General features: G+C 37.7%; 1 protein-coding gene across 1 annotated transcript in view; it reads right to left on the bottom strand.

The window, feature by feature from the left end:
• VWA8 (von Willebrand factor A domain containing 8) overlaps positions 1 to 17,777 on the bottom strand; it is a 366,738-nt gene that overhangs the window by 151,557 nt on the left and 197,404 nt on the right. Inside the window, exon 22 of the mRNA XM_045477746.1 lies at positions 1,837 to 1,912. Coding sequence (XP_045333702.1) covers positions 1,837 to 1,912 — 76 coding nt within the window. The remainder of the gene's footprint in view (positions 1 to 1,836; positions 1,913 to 17,777) is intronic.

Below are 17,777 nucleotides of genomic sequence, written 5' to 3'. Positions count from 1 at the left end.
CTATCTTGGCTGAAGCAGAGGTTAAATGTAAGAAAGAAAAAAGAAAACAGGGTCTGAAAGAGTAGATCAGGTCTCTGTTAATTTGTCACCAGAGTGACAAATATGTACTTTATCTCATTAAGTAATCAATTCGTAAAGATTTATGAGTTCAGGCATGATAGCAATGGAGGCTGGAACTACACTTTAGGATGTTTAATCCTGCAGCGATATGCAGAGTAGACTAAAAGGGGATTACCATAATAATCTGGTAAAAAAGTAGTTTGAGGGACCTGGTTTTAAGGGAAGAGGCATGGAAAAGTGGAAATAAAAAGTATTAAATTGATCTGAAGAGTTTTCTTCTTTTAAGTTTTTAAAATTTATTTTGAGAGAGAGAGTGCACATGGGGGCACAAGTGGCAGAGGGGGAGAGAGAGAGAGGGAGAGAGAGAATCCCAAGCAGGCTCACAGAGCCTGATGTGGGGCTTGATCTAACGAATCGTGAGATCATGACCTGCGGTGAGATCAAGAGTTGGATGCTTAACCCATTGAGCCAACCAGGCACCTTGATCTGAAGTTTTTTGGACATATAATCTATAGTCTTGGCAACTGATTACATGGGAAGTAAGGAAAGGAAAAATAAGAAAGAATCCTAGGTCTTAGGTGTCTGAATAAGTGGTGACGTTATGAAGAGAAAGGTAAAAATAAAAGCTAGGAAAAACTCTTAAAAACATTTTACGAGGAGGGCACCTGGGTGGTTCAGTTGGTTACACATCTAGCTCCTGATTTCAGTTCAGGTCATGATCTCATGGGTCATGAGTCTGAGCCCCTCACTGGGCTCCAGGCTGACAGTGCAGAGCCTGCTTGGGATTCTCTCTCTCTCTCTCTCTCTCTGTCTGTCTCTGTCTCTCTCTCACTCTGCCCCTCCCCTGCTTTCTCCCTCTCTCTCTCAAAATAAATAAGTAAACTTAAAAAAAGAAAACATTTTAAGAGAGTAGATGGGGGAAATACTCAATGAATTTAAATGTAAACCCAAAGCTTATTTTTTTAATGAACCATATAATAAATTTTCCTCATTACATAGTTTTGACAAATAATTTTACAGATTGAGAAACAGATGATTGCCTCTACCACAAATATTCATATTCTAAAAAAACTGATAAGGGTTCTTCTGTTTAATTTTAGGGTAAAAATGAACTGAATTAAAAAAGAGGGAGAAAACATATAGCTTTCAAACACTAATCCAACCCTAGCCTTCATATCTCTGTTCAGGGAAAGTCAGACCCAACCTGGGAGAATTCAGGAGTGAGATTCTAAAGACTTCAATCACTTCAAAAAGCTCTGGACCAGAGAGGTTCTTATGTTGGCATATTTGTGCCATTACCACAAAGGGGTTATCTATACAGAGGGACAGGCCTGGCAGGCCAGGATTATTTTCGGTCTTACGTAAGAAGTTGAGGGATGGGTCTTTCCAGCTACCCAAAACACTGGGCTAAGATTTTATTCATTAAAATCATTTAAAAAAATTCTAGAAGCATTATCTAATTTTAAACACTACACATTTGAAAACAGCAAAGTTTTTTTTTTCCTTAATTCTGGAATGATAAAGAAACCATTAGAGGAGTTCTATCATTCCCTAAATCACCTGGAAGAGAAAAGAACAGAATAAGAAAACATTTTATTTTCTCAATAATTTGTATTTAAATATCTACTCCCCAAATGACATATGAATGAGTGTTTTCCAGTTAAGACTGAAATTCATTGAGATCTACGGGATATTTACAAATCCTCTCAAAGGCTGAAATATAACTATCATTCAGAAAAATAGAGTTGAGAATATTCATATAGTTGGATTACTAACCAAAGGTGAGTCTTCGTATACAATCAGTCCATCTTTAACAGAAGGCTGAAGAGTAAGGGTTTGTACTGTGGTGTCCCTAAAGTTAAACCAAAAACATTTTATAGTTAGTAAGAAAATAAACAGACATGAATAAAAATATAGCACAGGAGGACTTCTTTTTAAATTTTTATTCACCACCCACTTTTCTCAAAATGAATAATAACAAATGAAATTCCATTTAGCAACAGTATTTTGTGGATGTAAATATGAATTACAGGGTTTGGAAATCAATCCAGGTTTACAGATTATCCAGGTTCTTTACTTCTCCTTTCCTTCCTAGTAATTTCCTTTGTGACCATTTCACTCCTCAAAATCACCTCCTGAGAGTGAGGAGGAGAAATTAAAAACATATATATTTGCATTAGAGAAATAATATTTATACTATTTGAAAGGAATTTTGATGGTGACTTTGGTGATGACTGGCATCCTGACATGACCAATTAAGGCAAGTGTATGAATTCCACATTCTGGCCCAATCTGCCCACAGCATGTGCAAAAGCCAGACTGTCTTACCTCCCTCCAGCAACCACAGGCTTTTGAACATTTCTACTAGGATTAAGACAATCCATTCCATTTTCTTAAATCTATTTGCTAGAGTGTGCCAGACCTTCCTTTAGATCAGAATATTCAAATTATTAATAGTGAGCTCTCTTGATGTTATATACGTTCTCACATGATGAGATAGGAAATTCGTATCATCTATGAATTACCTTTACCAAAAATGTGTATATAAGCTGCAGGTGATAGGTAGGTCCAGACACATTTAAGGGGATCAATTCTATATCTTCATCCTCTACATATATGCTCTCTTTAAAATAAAAAATTCTATGGCCATCTTGATCATACCACATAGAGAATTAAATTACTTTTAAAATGTGAGTAGCACTTTTCTTTATAAGAATTGAAGGTTGCCTTTTCAAATTTCTCTATCACTTATCAAGTAATATGTGGAGTTATACCTGTGTTCTTTTGAGTACCTACTATGTGTGAGGCCATACTTGGAATGTGAACTTCAGACCTTAGTGTTATAATATGCTTCTGAAACTTCTCCCCAAATGCTAACATTTATCACCATCTATTAAAATTATAAAATGTGTATTTATTTAAAAAACTGATAAATACTATATGACAATGACAAACCAAGCAAACTTAAGATATCTTTCAAGTAAGTTTCTGCTTTAGCAAAACAAATTTAATCAAAATAAGTGAATTGCTTTGACAGGCAGCTGTGGGGTAGTAGAAAGAAGACATTGGAGTCAGACCAATCAGGATTCAAATTCTAGTTCTTATCACTTATTAGCCACCTGATCTTGGGTAAGTAATACAATCCACCCAGGAGGATCGATGACAGAACACTTGGAAAGTACCTAGCACAGCATATGGCAGATATAAAGAGTGTAACTACACATCAGCCTTACCAGTTTGTTATCATTATTTCTGCTGTTAGGACTGAAAGTTCTTGCCTAACTTCTACCTGATCTTCAGGTGTTAAGTGTAGACGGTGTTTCTTGGAAATCCCCACCATGACCCTTTCTAAAAAGACCAGGTTAGGTGACCCTGTTGCATGTTCCCTTTGAGCCCTGGATCTCCTCTATTTCAACCCTTAACACACTATATTCTAATTACTTATCTTAATATCTTTCTACATAGACTGTAAGATTTAAGAAGGTAGACCATATCTATCTGTCCCTCATCCAGTTCCCTGCATCTAATGGATATCTGGCACATAGAATGCATTTAATACATATTCGCTGAATAAATGAATGCATGAATAAAATACCAAAAACGCTAAAAGTTAAAAGTCAACACTGTGGCTTATAACACAACATATAGTATGTGGATTTCCAAATTTATTGGACCAGGGATCCCTTTTCTTTTTTTAAACAGAGAATCTGGAACTGTAGAATTCACTTCAGTAAATGTTGGGTTAGATTAAGGCTGACTCTACTAGATATAAGAAATCTTTTTTATTAATTTGTAAGTGTTTATTAGAAAGTACAGTCATATTGAGAAGTACACTTGCAGTTGACTCTCAAGGGAGTATGGAAGACCTTGTTTACATCCATCATGGACTCCAACTGAGTTGAATTTAGACTTATTGTAGTGAGTAACTCCTCCATCAGTGTCCTCACCTACCAGGGCTTGAACACGTATGTTGGCAATACAATTATTGACATTTATAATTTCTAGACTACCTAACTTATCTGCACCTAGCTTGAAAGGCTTTTCCCTCTAATTTGACTAAACGGCAAGTGGCTTCTTGAGTTAATTCCCTCGAATCTGGTCTATTGCTCTTCCTGACCTCTATTCCAAGCTCCCACCCCAATGATTCTGGCTCTCATGGGTCTGATACCTGCCTTATTATCTACTGCTTCCTATAGCCCAAGCACTAACACTTTACAAAGAATCGGATACCACTTTTAATGTTGGCTAAAATTCAAGTTCAGATGTGTTTGAAATAAAGCCTTGAGGATGTTAAGAAAAGTGAAAACAAAACATACGGTGACAATTTATTGGTGCTTATCCACTTTTAGTATGAACACAATGTTTCTTATGCAGTGTAATGATATCTAGTCATATGTCCATTTTCTCTATTCCTGGGTCTTACAAGTTTTCTATAGGACATACTTTATGCTATCTTCTGCTAAAAAATAAATTTTTAGAGTTTTAAGCAAACAAGAACACAGTTTAACTAATTTCCCTTAAATTCGTTGTTAATATTCTAGCAATACAGAAGGGGGGTTGGGTGAGGAAGAGAAAGAATGTGTTCACACAGATTTTTATAGCTATATAATGAATTTCTCACTTCATTTGTCACATATTTAATGGGCAACAACATGACACCTTCAAGCACCAAAATGGAAAAAGGAACTCTTATATCATTGTCAGTGGGAAGGAAATTCAAGCTGAATTCCAATTTTAAAAAGGCAAATGAAATTGTTCTATAACACTTGAATTCTGATAAGATACAACTTGCCAAATTAGATTTATCAAAAGACTTTTGTGCTAGAATTAAAAACCAAAGGTTTGAGGGAACATGCACAAATCAGATGATTTCTAAAAAGGATTACAAATGAGAATAAACACAAATGGAAATCATGGCTTTCAGTGGAGTAGTCTGTGAGAAAGAGGAATTTATAGAAAAAAGGTGGTTTTGTTCTGTTCTTTTTATTGATCTTTCATCATATACATCAAAGGAAAAGCAGAGGTTAGTAAAATGTGTAAAATGATATGCTATTAAAAAATGGATTGGCTTATATGTCAGTTAAGTTTCACTGGTGATGTAAGAGTGGCAAATAACCTACTATCTTTGCATAGTACTTAATACAATAAGAGAAAGCTTGTTTTTCAAGGTATCTTACAATATCATAAGTTTCAACTTAGTGAAGTGATAAGGTAACCATTATTGTCACAAGCAGCATATGAATTGACTCTTAAAGCCAATATAATGATTATTTTTCTGAAAAGTTGATTAAAATCATTGCTCTGTGTTTAGGAGCATCTTGGATCAAAAGATAATAGTTCTCCACACAAATAGGCAATAACCCTAAGAGAGTATTTTTATTTGCTACAATTTCAATTCTATTACAATTTGTTCCTCTCAAGAACATCTCTGAAATATAAGCTTATAAAAGTTTAAATAGAATTAGTAATTTCAACAATAGAGAAGAGAAGGGAATTTAAAACACATCTAAATCACATTTTCTTAGCCTAAGGCTTAATTTAAAAAATGGTTTTCAGTACATGACTATTATCTGTACTGCTTGAATTAATTAGAATGTTTAGCTAATCGCTGACATAAATGTTCTCACTTCTCACTATCTTGCAAACTAAAGTTTTCTATCAATTAAAGCCTGTGTAGATAAAGGGGCTACTCAAAGAAATATGGTGCTAAACTCTATTCTTTTTTAATTCTGTGATTAAAAAAAAATTTTTTTTAATGTTTATTTATTTTTGAGAGAGAGGCAGAGCATGAGCAGGGTAGGGGTGCAGAGAGAGAGAGAGAGACACAGAATCTGACGTAGGCTCCAGGCTGTGAGCTGTCAGCACAGTGCCCAATGCGGGGCTCAAACCCACTATCTGTGAGATCATGACCTGAGCCTAAGTCAGATGCTTAATTGACTGAGTCACCTTAGAGTCCCCTTAATCCTGTAATTTTAAAGTTTTTTTTAAAATAGAGTTATTAATGTCTTGATAGTAATTTAAAATCATTCTACATGCAATAAAAATAATTAAGTTGTATAAAGACTAGGTTTTTGTCAAAATAAGGAAAGAAAATTGGCCTCTGGAGAGCAAGCACAATCTGTTCTTGAAATGTTGCTTGTAAAGGTACATTAAGCTAATATCTGCTAATTTACTGAAGAGCAAATGATCTCAAAATAGTGATGTTTATTTTAAAAATGATATTTTAGTAAGCTGTGTTTAAATTGGCTTATGGTTAGCTTTCTTTTAGAAAAGCAATAGTAGTTAAACATAAGAGTGAAAGAAGAAAGACGACATATAAGAGTTTCAAATAGCTAACAAAAATTATCTCTAACTTTATGGTTCATTAAATAAAATTGGCTGTAGGAATAGACTAGTCATTAATAGAAGTCAAACATGGGAAAGGAAAGCTGGACCATGAAACATAGGAGACACTTAACAAATATTTGCCAAATATTTCTAAATGAGGGAAGGTCCTGAAAATAGAAGTAAATACTAATTTCTGCCAATAAGAGATAAGCATAACATTACCCATTGAGAAGTAACGCTGCTGAATATTGCCAAGTGGAAAAGAGTTCATGGCATCATCAAGAATATCATTTCCAAAGGCTTATTTTAACTATCAATGAAATGAAGGTAAGGGACACTGATAATTTTCAAAAATAAAACAGAGTGCTACTTAGACATAGCTGAGGCAAACAAACGTTAAGTTGTAAACAATGTGTACAAGCGGTCTGGGCTCTCTCTTGAAGAGCAACACACCCTTTCTTACTCTTGCCTGTAAAAGGCAAATGTATTTCCGCCATGTTGGAAGAGAAACTTCTCAAGGACGTCAAACAGAAAGGGCCACTAATATAAGCAGTGTTACCATACAAGAAAAGGAAGACACAAATTAACTGTGATTATTGCAGTGTTTGTTAAAAACCACCACTGGCCTAACTCTGAGTCCAGATTTAGACGTTGGTCAATCACTTCACCTCTTGAAGCTCAAGATTACTCGTGTCTAAAGAGGGAATTAAAAGAGAATAAATGAGGGAGCAGAGTAGAGTAAAAAGCAAGGAAGATAAAGTGGAGACAGAAAGAGTATTATTGTTATATGTGCTCTGAATGCTTTGAGGGAAAAGTCTTTTTAATAAGATAAGCAAAATATTATTTCTGCCAAAGTGACTGAAAAGACTCCAGCTCTTAAAATAGCTGTTTTGGAGGACAAATAGTTTATTTAGCAGTCAATCACTCATCACTAGTGTGTCCAGATGCAAAAAATCCTAACAAACCATAAAAGAAAGGAAGACATTAGGGGGATAATATTTATGGAAGGAAGTCTACTGTGATGCAACACTGTTCTCTTCAGGGGTAGCTTCTTACTGGGAACAACAGGTAGAAAACAGCCACAGCAAAGTAGTCATCTGATGGAAGCTAAACATTTCAAAATATGCTTAGTTTTCAAAATCTACTTCCCTCCCCGCATCTCCTAGCACTGTATTAACACTTATTTAAAAAGAAACTCCTCTGATATTCAAAGCCATGCTGATAATCAAATCTTTTAACAAAATCTGAAAGATGTGAGTTGTCTAATCTTTAAAAATAAATCTACTAAAATGATATATTTAAAAACTGGATCTTTTGTCTTTCCTCTGAAAGCTAGGTTTCTGGCTTGGTAAATTTTAGGAACTCAAGATGACCTAATTTCTTTGTGGGAACTTCATTTCCTCTTTTCCAGCCCCAAAAAGAAAAACAGTATGCAGGTCCTTTATTACCCTTTGCTCCTAACATTAAACAATGCATTTTCTAATCAGTTCTAAAAGAGGAATAGAAGAACAAAAATGCAGATTAAATGCAAAACTAATGAGTGGGCAAAGATGTACACACAGATGAAACCAGAGCGTGAGGCTGGGGAACACTGTGTCCACTGAGTAAAGCTTTACCAGAAAATACAGTAATGAGTAGTTTATAGTTTTTAAAAGTCTCATTAATTGGGTCACAACAGAAAAGCATGAGAGAGTCAAAAATTAATGTGAATATCTTTTCATATCAGGATATTATCTACTCTTTTATTCAATAAATTTGTATTCAGCATTTATTCATGGGCATTGCTTTGGATGCTGAAGTATCTGTGAACAAAATAGGTAGAAATTTCTTCCCCTGATGAGCTTAAACTCATAATATACTTAAGCGAACCTAACTCACCATACTAATAATGTACCATCTTTGGTACAGTATGAACCAGATCTTGCATGAGATTAAATATCGAAAGATATTTTACCAGAGGCAATTCAAAGAGAGAGAGAGAGAGAGAGAGCGCGAGCACGCGCAGGAGGGGCAGAGGGAGAGAAGGAGAATCTTAAGCAGGCTCCACACTCAGTGTGAAACCCGACATGGGGCTGGATCTCAGGACCCTGAGATCATGACCTGAGCTGAAATCAAGACTCGGACACCTCACCAACTGACCCACCCAGGCACCCCTGAAATACCTATTTTTGATCACTAAGACAAATGAGAAATAGCCTGCTGCTAAGGGAATCCATCAGAAGACTTAAGTCCACCAGCTCTCCGTGAGACCGGCTTAGCACGTCTCTCATGGTTAACAACCCTAAATACATTTTCTGTGTAATACTTATTGCCTAAAACTCACTATGTAAGTTGCATTTTACATATATCATAATATTATTTGGTATATTATAATCATGAATTATTTTTATCCTCATTTCTGACTGTCCATCAACTTGAAAAAACTCACAATGCTCAGTGTTAAATTTATCACACTTCAACTACTCAAGTCAAATAGAAAATAGTATGTAAATAAGCATTATATTTGGAGAACTCTTCAAGGAAATCCATGTTTAAGTTTTCTGTAATGTACCTATTTTATGAAGTTTTTATGATAGATTTTCTTAAAGGAAGATGCTACTGAATCGTAAGAAAAATGAGATATATAACATTCAGAAGCAAAAGTTAAAGAGTTCATTCATTTCAGTCACAGCCATTTTCCAGTATCATTTTAATGGCAGAGAAGGAACAAACACCTCCAAGGACTTAGAGGTCAGGGGACTGGAGCAGAGCTCTAAGCTCTTCTTCTTCTTCTTCTTCTTCTTCTTTTTTTGCGATCTTATGTTTTATCTTAAAATTTGCTGGGGATTTTGAAAGCTATTCCATAACATACCTAGGTGTTTCAATACCAAAATGTTTCAGTCACCAGTAGGAAGACAGCAACAAGGAGCTGAGCCAACACCCGCAGGAAAGAGGGTTGAGCTGAAGACAGTGGACACTGCAGAGAAAGTTCTGCCCCTGGCCACTTTTGCTCTTCTGGTATCTATCATATTTCTTGAATCCAAATTCAAATAAATGAGCGGTAACTTGTTTCTCACTTCTATCCTTCCACTTGAACTAACTGCTCGAAAGGACTTTATACTTAAGAAACTTTTTAGTTGTTCCTGTGACTGTCCTTCACTGTGAGGACAAGGCATACCATCTATACACAAGGGGATATCACCTATATATCTAGTGCCTGTCACCACACCTCATACCTTCTAGGCATGCAATCAAAGTTCACTCAAAGAATGAATGAGGCAAGAGTGTGTTAAACAAATATTACATATTTCCAATGTATAAGGCAGACTTTTAGGTATGACGATTATAAAAGATCAGAGATTCTATTCTCAGGAAGCACACATGACAGAAAGATAGATGTAAAACAAATATAATCCATGTCAGAGGGTGACAAGGGCAATAATAGAAATTAAATCAAAGTTCAGTGAGAACACAGAGGAGAAGGCAATTAATTCTGAGTAAAGAGAACAGAGTGTTGATGATTCAATATGATTTTAACTGATAGGTATGGGTAGAAAATGCTTCCAGACAGAGAAACAGACAAACATGTAGAAGGTCAAGATACAAGAGAAATTTGAGGGAACAAGAGGATGTCTAGAATATAGTTGCACAGAAGGCAGTCAAGCTGGCCAGGTGAGGTGAGCCAGAGTGCACAGTTTTCTTAAATATCATGCTCAAGAGGCTGATTTTCATTTCATGGAAATGAAGAACCAATCACCTGTTCATTTCTGAGAGAGGACTCTCTAAGCAGATGTCTCAAAGATGGGTGGGAAGGAAGCGATATTCCATTTATTCATTTGTTTAACAAATGTTTATCAAACACCCACCATGCTCCAGATGTTGTGCTGGAAGGAGGCAGTTCAAAGACCCATCCTTGCCCTCAGGGAGAGCTCACTGATCAGCCAGGGAGACAGAGGTGGGAACACGTAATTGTGATAAAGAATGACGTACAATAGCGGAGACTGTTCTAGGTCAGTAGCTCTAAACATACTATCAATCAAAGCTTTTTCTGAGAAGATACACTGTAAAATATATGAAAACAGTAACAAAAACTGAGCCAACTATGGAAAACAATACCTAAAAAATGCTCTTGGACTTTATTTGTTGATAATACAAACAACTCTCATTCTTATTAAAAATTAAAGGACGTTTTTGGAGGCACCTGGGTGGCTCAGTCGGTTGAGCGTCTGACTTCGGCTTAGGTCATGATCTCACAGTTCGTGAGTTCGAACCCCACGTTGGGCTCTGTGCTGACAGCTCAGAGCATGGAGCCTGCTTCGGATTCTGTGTCTCCCTCTCTCTCTGCCCCTTCCCCACTCATGCTCTGTCTCTGTCTCTCAAAAATGAATAAACGTTAAAAAATAAAATAAAATAAAATAAAATAAAATAAAATAAAATAAAATAAAAAAGGACATTTTTGGGAGAACAAAGTGGTTGATATACTTTATTATTATATGTGTGATTAAAAGGTCTAATCCTAAGTTCAGTTTATTTCAATGCCTGTTTTAATGGTTATTATGGCTGAAAATGAGCTCACAAAGACATACAGATCCAAATAGAAATGCAGCATTCACTGCACCCCTATAGCACAACATACACTTTTCACTCATTTATCAAACATACAAAGGATTTTAGTACTATTAGGCTTGGGAATTTCCATCCTTCCTGAAGTCTATCAGTGGTTTGGCAAACAAATCAGTCCACATTTTATATTTTGAACCAATGGGTTCAAACATCATTGAAAATCTTCATTTATAAGGTTTCTAATCATTTGAGGAAATTGTATTTCAAACTGTTTTAGCACGTAGAAGAGACCTTTTAGGACTGTATGATCTATTTCTACATTTCAGCACTCTGACACCGAACGTGGGTTTTCCAGACCCGACAATCTCTAAGTTTCTGCATACACCAGCTGGCTGTCTACAAGGTAATTCAATTCTGACACTAACTACACGGTGGAGCTAGCACAGATCCCAGTGGGTAAGTGCTCTGTTTCACAAGACTGTCCCCACTTCACTCACCAATTCCAAGTCTCAGGCCTCCCCTACTTTTGACAGACTGGCTCTGAGTCAGGGGTTTCCACGATCCCCTCCTCGGGATCCATAATTTGCTAGAACAGCTCACAGAACGCAGGAAGGCACTTTACGTACTACTCCTGATTTACTACAAAGGCTACAAGTTAGGAACAGCCAAAAGGAAGAGATACAGAAGGCAAGTAATGGGGTGAGAGGGGCTGTGCATTGAGAGGACCAATGTCCTCTCTGGTCACAGCACCCTCCCAGTACTTCAGCGTATTCGCTAACCCAGAAGCCCTGCAAACCCCACTGTTTGGGATTTTTACAGAGGTTCCATTAAGTGGACACAATTGATTAAATCATGGGCCATTGGCGATTAACTTAATCTTCAGTACCCCTCCTTTCCTCTCCCCAGAGCTAGGGAGCAGGGCTGAAAGTTTCAACCCTCCAATCACATGGTTTCCTGAGGAAATGGGGGAGCAGTCTGAAGCTATCCAGGGCCCCAAGAGTTACCTTATTTGCATACAAAAAGAGTCTTCTCACTCCAGAGATTACAAGGGTTTTAGAATTGAGAAAGAAGATCAGTGTCATAACAGAAAGATACCCTTATTTCTCAGGAAATTACAGGGGTTTTAGAAGCTCTTGTGGCAGAAATGAGAATGAAGATGAAATATATTTTTCTTATTATATCACAATATCACAGGGTGATATGTATTATTTTCAGCAACAAAAAAGCCTAGCAACTGAAACACTTATAAACATCTGATTTTAAAATGCTCTCTCCAGGGGCGCCTGGGTGGTGCAGTCGGTTAAGCGTCCGACTTCAGCCAGGTCACAATCTCGCGGTCCGTGAGTTCGAGCCCCGCGTCAGGCTCTGGGCTGATGGCTCAGAGCCTGGAGCCTGTTTCCGATTCTGTGTCTCCCTCTCTCTCTGCCCCTCCCCCGTTCATGCTCTGTCTCTCTCTGTCCCAAAAATAAATAAACGCTGAAAAAAAAAATTAAAAAAAAAAAATGCTCTCTCCAGAGATTTTTAAAAGTAATTATTTTCTACTTTACTGTTAGAGCATGACCTTTACCTTGAAGGACCAAATTAAATGTTTTTTTTTTTTTCATTTTTAAAATATTTGCTTATGGGGCATCTCTCTGACAGTCGTTTAACACACATCAACAAACTGACCTCTTGACTTTGTAAGAGACAAATGTGTAGGTTTGGCAGATCTTTGAAATACTTTACAATAAAATTTTAAGTGAGACTGTAGTATAAAAGATTTTCATTGTTAGTTCTTATCTCATAACAAGACATTGAAATAATTCTGGCTTTAGTTTACTTTTTTTTAATTTAAGCTTATTTATTTTTGAGAGAGAAACAGAGAGAGCGAGTGGGGAAGGGACACAGAGCGAGGGAGAAAGAGAATCTCAAGCAGGCTCTGCACAGTCAGCACGGAGTCTGACATGGGGCTTGAACTCACAAACCTCAAGATCATGATCTGAGCTGAAACCAAGAGTGGATGCTTAACTGACTGAGCCACCAGAGTGCCCCATGGCTTTATTTTAAAAGTCTTGGTTTTAAATATGGTATCAGGCTGGTGCCATCCTGTAGGACTTGGTGTAAGTCCACTTTCAACTTCTCTGCAGCAATGTTTTGTTTTGAATCATTATGAAGAAAATATTATTCATGTGTGGTGTCCTCTGTAACCTTATTCCAGAGTCTTTTCTCTTTTCAATCAAATCAGATGCACCATCTGATGGTTTTACTTACATAATTCTCTGTCGGTTTCATTTCATTTATGCTTATATTGTTAATACTATTTTCAAACTGGAGTTCTTTTTCAAGAGTCTTTAAAACCACTGTCCATTAAGCGAGGGCTAGCTTAGTTAAAAGTAGGTTAAGTAAGACTTTCCCAGGCAGAGTTGATGAGAAAGGCACTCCAGGCTATAAGAGCTGCACATGATACTCAGGAATCATAAGCAGTTCATTTGGCTTAAGCATAAGTATGTGGGAGAAAAAGGCTGGAAGTAAGACCAGTGAAGCAGATGAGGCTCAAACTAAGGAGTACAGACTGGATGATGTTGGCGATGGGAGTCATTAGAGGGTTCTGAGCAGGACAATAAATTATCAACTTCATTGGCTGGAACAACGGGAAACATAAGAAAGATAGACTGGAGGCTGAGTTCTTAGCCAGGAGACTACCACAATAATCTAAGCAAGAGAAGAGTAATGGAATTATGGCCCAGAGAAGGAGGGAAGGAGATACTATATCTATTAGAAGGATGGAATTGAAAGGACTTGTTTACAACTCTGGAGTGCAGGAAAATAAACGAATGTAATAGTCCAGGCAAGGCCTGTGGCTGTGGGAAAGGAAAAGAGGAAGATATCTAGGAGACCTTAAAAAATGAAGACATGATTTCATAATGAATGACTGTCAAGGTGAAGAGTAGGGAAAGACAAAAGGTACAGGGCTTACAGGCCAGGTGACTGGATACAGGGCTCTGTAAGCACAGAGAGGAAACATCTATTCTTTCCTTCACCAATTCCATAATTAACACTGCATTACTGACTCCTGCCATGAACCAGGTCTAGAAAGGGGGCTGGAGAACATTGAAAAAGAAGAGTTGGTAAGAAGAGATGGATATTTTGGATTTGAAATGCCCCAGAGATACTTACGTGGATATTTGTAAAAGAAAAATGCAGATCTAAAGCTAAGAATAGAAGAAGGGGCAGAAGATGTGGCTCTCACCTATATATGGATAGAAGATGATACAGACTTATAGACAGGAGGTTTAATTTTAACTGGCTCCTTACCACATACCAGGCACTGTCCTAGTTACATGTGACATACATCATTTAATCCTTATAATAACTCTCTGATAAACTTTGGGCTCAAAGAAGTTACCCAAACTCATGCTTTCCTTCAAAAATGTGAGGCTTCCATTTTATTTTAGCCCAGTTGTATAATAAATGGTTTCTGACTTTTGACACAAGGCATTCCTAAACACCGTATCTGAAAACATACTCATAGCCTGGACTGTAGCATTATTGCCACTTAACCAGTTATGAGCAGAAACCGGTAAAAAGTGCTACTAGTTCCAGTGATGCAGCAGCAGAACTGAAGTCCTCGGTGGAAAATGATATCCAATTATATGCAACTGCCCCTGAAGGTTGGTTAAAAATAAAACAAAACCCTCACATTCAGAATGCGTGTGTGTATATAATACAGAAGACACCTTTGTTGGTACGGAGTGCAAAGCTTGTAGTCCTGTCCCTTGCTTTATTCAGTTTCACTTGGCTATAGGCTCAGCCCTGCTCAGTTCCTGACTTCCTATTCTAATCAGGGGATAAGGCACATGACTCATTGGTATTGCCCATAGAGGTTATAAATCTGATATTTGGGTATTTATAACAAGTTGCATATACTTCTGCCTCTGTTCTCTCCATTTTCTGATTATCACACCAATACTCCCCTTGGTATCAGTATCCCTGGTACCCTATTTCATCTAATCCTATCACCCTGGGTCAGACCCTAGCTAGGCCTGGGACCTCAGGCTGTTGGCTGGAGTGTTATTCCAACCTATCACTAGCCCATGTTCTCACAGCTCACGGTCATCTGCAATCTTTTATGGATTCATCTTACACTGGGTCAATTCATCCACTGAATCTCTAGAACAGACAAAGCTACTGACATGCTGGAATGTCTTATTGCAAATTCCACCACAATTATGAAGATGGTCATTGCTGCCAAGCTTACCCATTCACTCCTTATCACATCAGCCTTTAAAACATTTTCACATAATTTCCTTCACAGCATTGATACTTCCCTGTTTATTGTGTTATTTACTGCATATTTCCTCATTACCACTAGAAAGCTTCATGACAGAAATGACCTCAGCTGTCTTGTTCAATGCTGTATTTCTCAAGGCCTAGAACAGTGCTATGGACTGTGCTGTCCCTCAGTAAAGGTTCCTTACAGTATATGCCATTGGCACCCTGCACAGATCTCCTTTACCACCAAATACACCTGGCCCCCGGGTACTGCAGCATGACTTCTGACAACTCATAGCTGCACCCTTCTCCAAAGAACTGCCCTCCACCACTGGGGAGCTACTCTGCCCAGAAATGCCTGGGAGTTAGAGGGTCCCCCTTAACCTCCCCTAGGGGACAGCCTGTAACCAATGACTTACTGATACGGGGGCAAAAAAGGCTGGCCCATCTTGCTTCCAAATGGGATAGCTGAGCAGTGCCATTTATGCTCCAGAGCTCTCTGGCTGAGGCCAGATGGCCTAAAACCTCTCTTTTCCACAGCTGTATCCTAACTCCTTGGCCTCCCTGCAAGTTTTACCTCAAAGCTCTCCCTCTAAAATTACTTACACAAACATTTCCATCTCTGGCTCTGGTTCTAGAATACCTAGCCTAGATATTTGTTGATGGCCTGAAGGCATGAATGATGTAAAAATGCAAACAACAATTCTTAGATTTTTCTAGCGATGTTCTTCGTTCTTCCCGTATGAAATATTATAGCTACATCTCAGTTAATAGAAATTACTTAATTTGCTGTGAAGTGAGCAATCCCAGTGAGACACAAATCGGCTTACTTAATCTAAACATGTCATGCCAGCCCCGTCTGCTCATGTTGTCACTGTTGGCGTCATCTGGAGTGTCTGGCCACAGCAATACCTGCCTTCCTTATAAGGAGCCGCGCTTTATGAAGCATTTTAGATTTTAATAAGTAAAAAGACTGGTGAGAAGTATAAGGTACCAGCTCAAGATACTTCTTCACTCTCCCTGCTTCTCAGGGTGCTGTGAGAAACCAGCCACTGATGCTAGCTGGAGAGGCCCAAAGAGAGAAGAGCAGATTAAATGGTTGGGATGTGACAGTAAGCATGTTCAGAGAATCTGATATTGAAACAACTGTAAGTTTGAGTTGATTTTTATTACAGCTAAGGACTGAAACTTTTTTTGATCTCTCTCCCATCAGAGTATCACTAATTCTATAATGGAAGTCAGTGTGAGATAATAATTCTCTTAACAAAAAATGTCTTTTATAAGTTAAAAGAAAAACACCCACAAAGGGTTGGAAGGTTATAGACTAAATTGACATTAGTGATTGACTTGAAGAAGGGGAGATAGGATTGGGGTGGTGGCTGAAGGGGACTTTAGCTCTAATCACAGTGTTTTATTTCTGTAAAAGGAAGAGTAGAATCAAATTTGAGAAAAATATTAACAGTTGTTAAATCTCAGGGGTAAGTTTGGGTAGGTGTTACATAGTTCTATTTACATTTTTTGGATTTTTAAAGTTTTTCTCAATCTAAAAAAAGTACATAACACTTGAAAGGAATGTAGCTCTTCGCTAATGGAAAGGGATGGAACAGAACTAAGAAAAAATGCACAAGGCACTGGTGGTTCTCAAGCTTATTTAGCTTGGGAGTTAGGAAGTAGAAATGAAAGCTCCTCCTTCTTTCCAGTCTTCTCTTCCAAAATAGCCTAGAGCATGCTGGTCGCTGATTCTCCTAGTTTCAGGGGTGTGTGTGCAGCTTTGACTCAGCCACCTCTCTAACCCTCAACCTGCGGCAGGAGCACGAGAGGTCAGAAGCAGTGTCGGCCCAGGAGGGACATCACGTAAAAGGCCACGAGAATTAACTTGGTTAATGTTTTTATGAATTACCTGGGTGATGGTTGATGATACACCCCAGGGGAGGTGTGATGAGGAGGCAAAGTCAGTTTAATAATCTGGAAAAGTGGTCAAGAAAACAGAAAAAGAAATTTCATTAAGAGATTACTATTGAAAAAATGGAAAAATATGGAAAACTGGCCAAAGGAAAGAACTTGGGGTCAAGTTGAGCAAGGATTAGAAATAGGATGGTAGAATTAAAAAAATCAAGCTAGTCTATACATGGATTAGAAAGTAAGAAAGTAAGGCTAGAAAGTAAGACTTGTATGACAGTTTTCCACATGGCTGGTACTTTAGTAAGGAATTTACTAAAACACTATCATCACTAAAATACTATTTGATTAGCACAACAAAGTCAAGAAGCAACACGGTGCAGTGATTAGAACACATGGCTGACCCCAGATTGTAAGAAGCCCGTTCTGTAACCTCAGCCAAGTTATTTCACTTCTCTGTGCCTCGGTGTCCTCACTGGCAAAACAGAGATGGGAATAGTACTGATCTTGTAGAGTTGCAGTGGGCAGAAATGAGTTACAATCTGAAAAGAGTTTACAGCAATGCTCAGTACAGAGTAGCTGCTATGTACATATTTGTTAAATAAAGAAACCAAAATAATATGGAAATATAAGTGGATTTGAAGATCATCCGGAAAAGAGTAAAAAATTATTACAAGCCTAAAGATCTACATGGAAAG

The sequence above is a fragment of the Leopardus geoffroyi genome, chromosome A1 (genome assembly GCF_018350155.1).
Source record: "Leopardus geoffroyi isolate Oge1 chromosome A1, O.geoffroyi_Oge1_pat1.0, whole genome shotgun sequence".
Classification (NCBI taxonomy): domain Eukaryota; kingdom Metazoa; phylum Chordata; class Mammalia; order Carnivora; family Felidae; genus Leopardus; species Leopardus geoffroyi.
The sequence above is the reverse complement of the archived record's forward strand: the minus strand, read 5'-3'. Positions and strand labels throughout refer to the sequence as shown.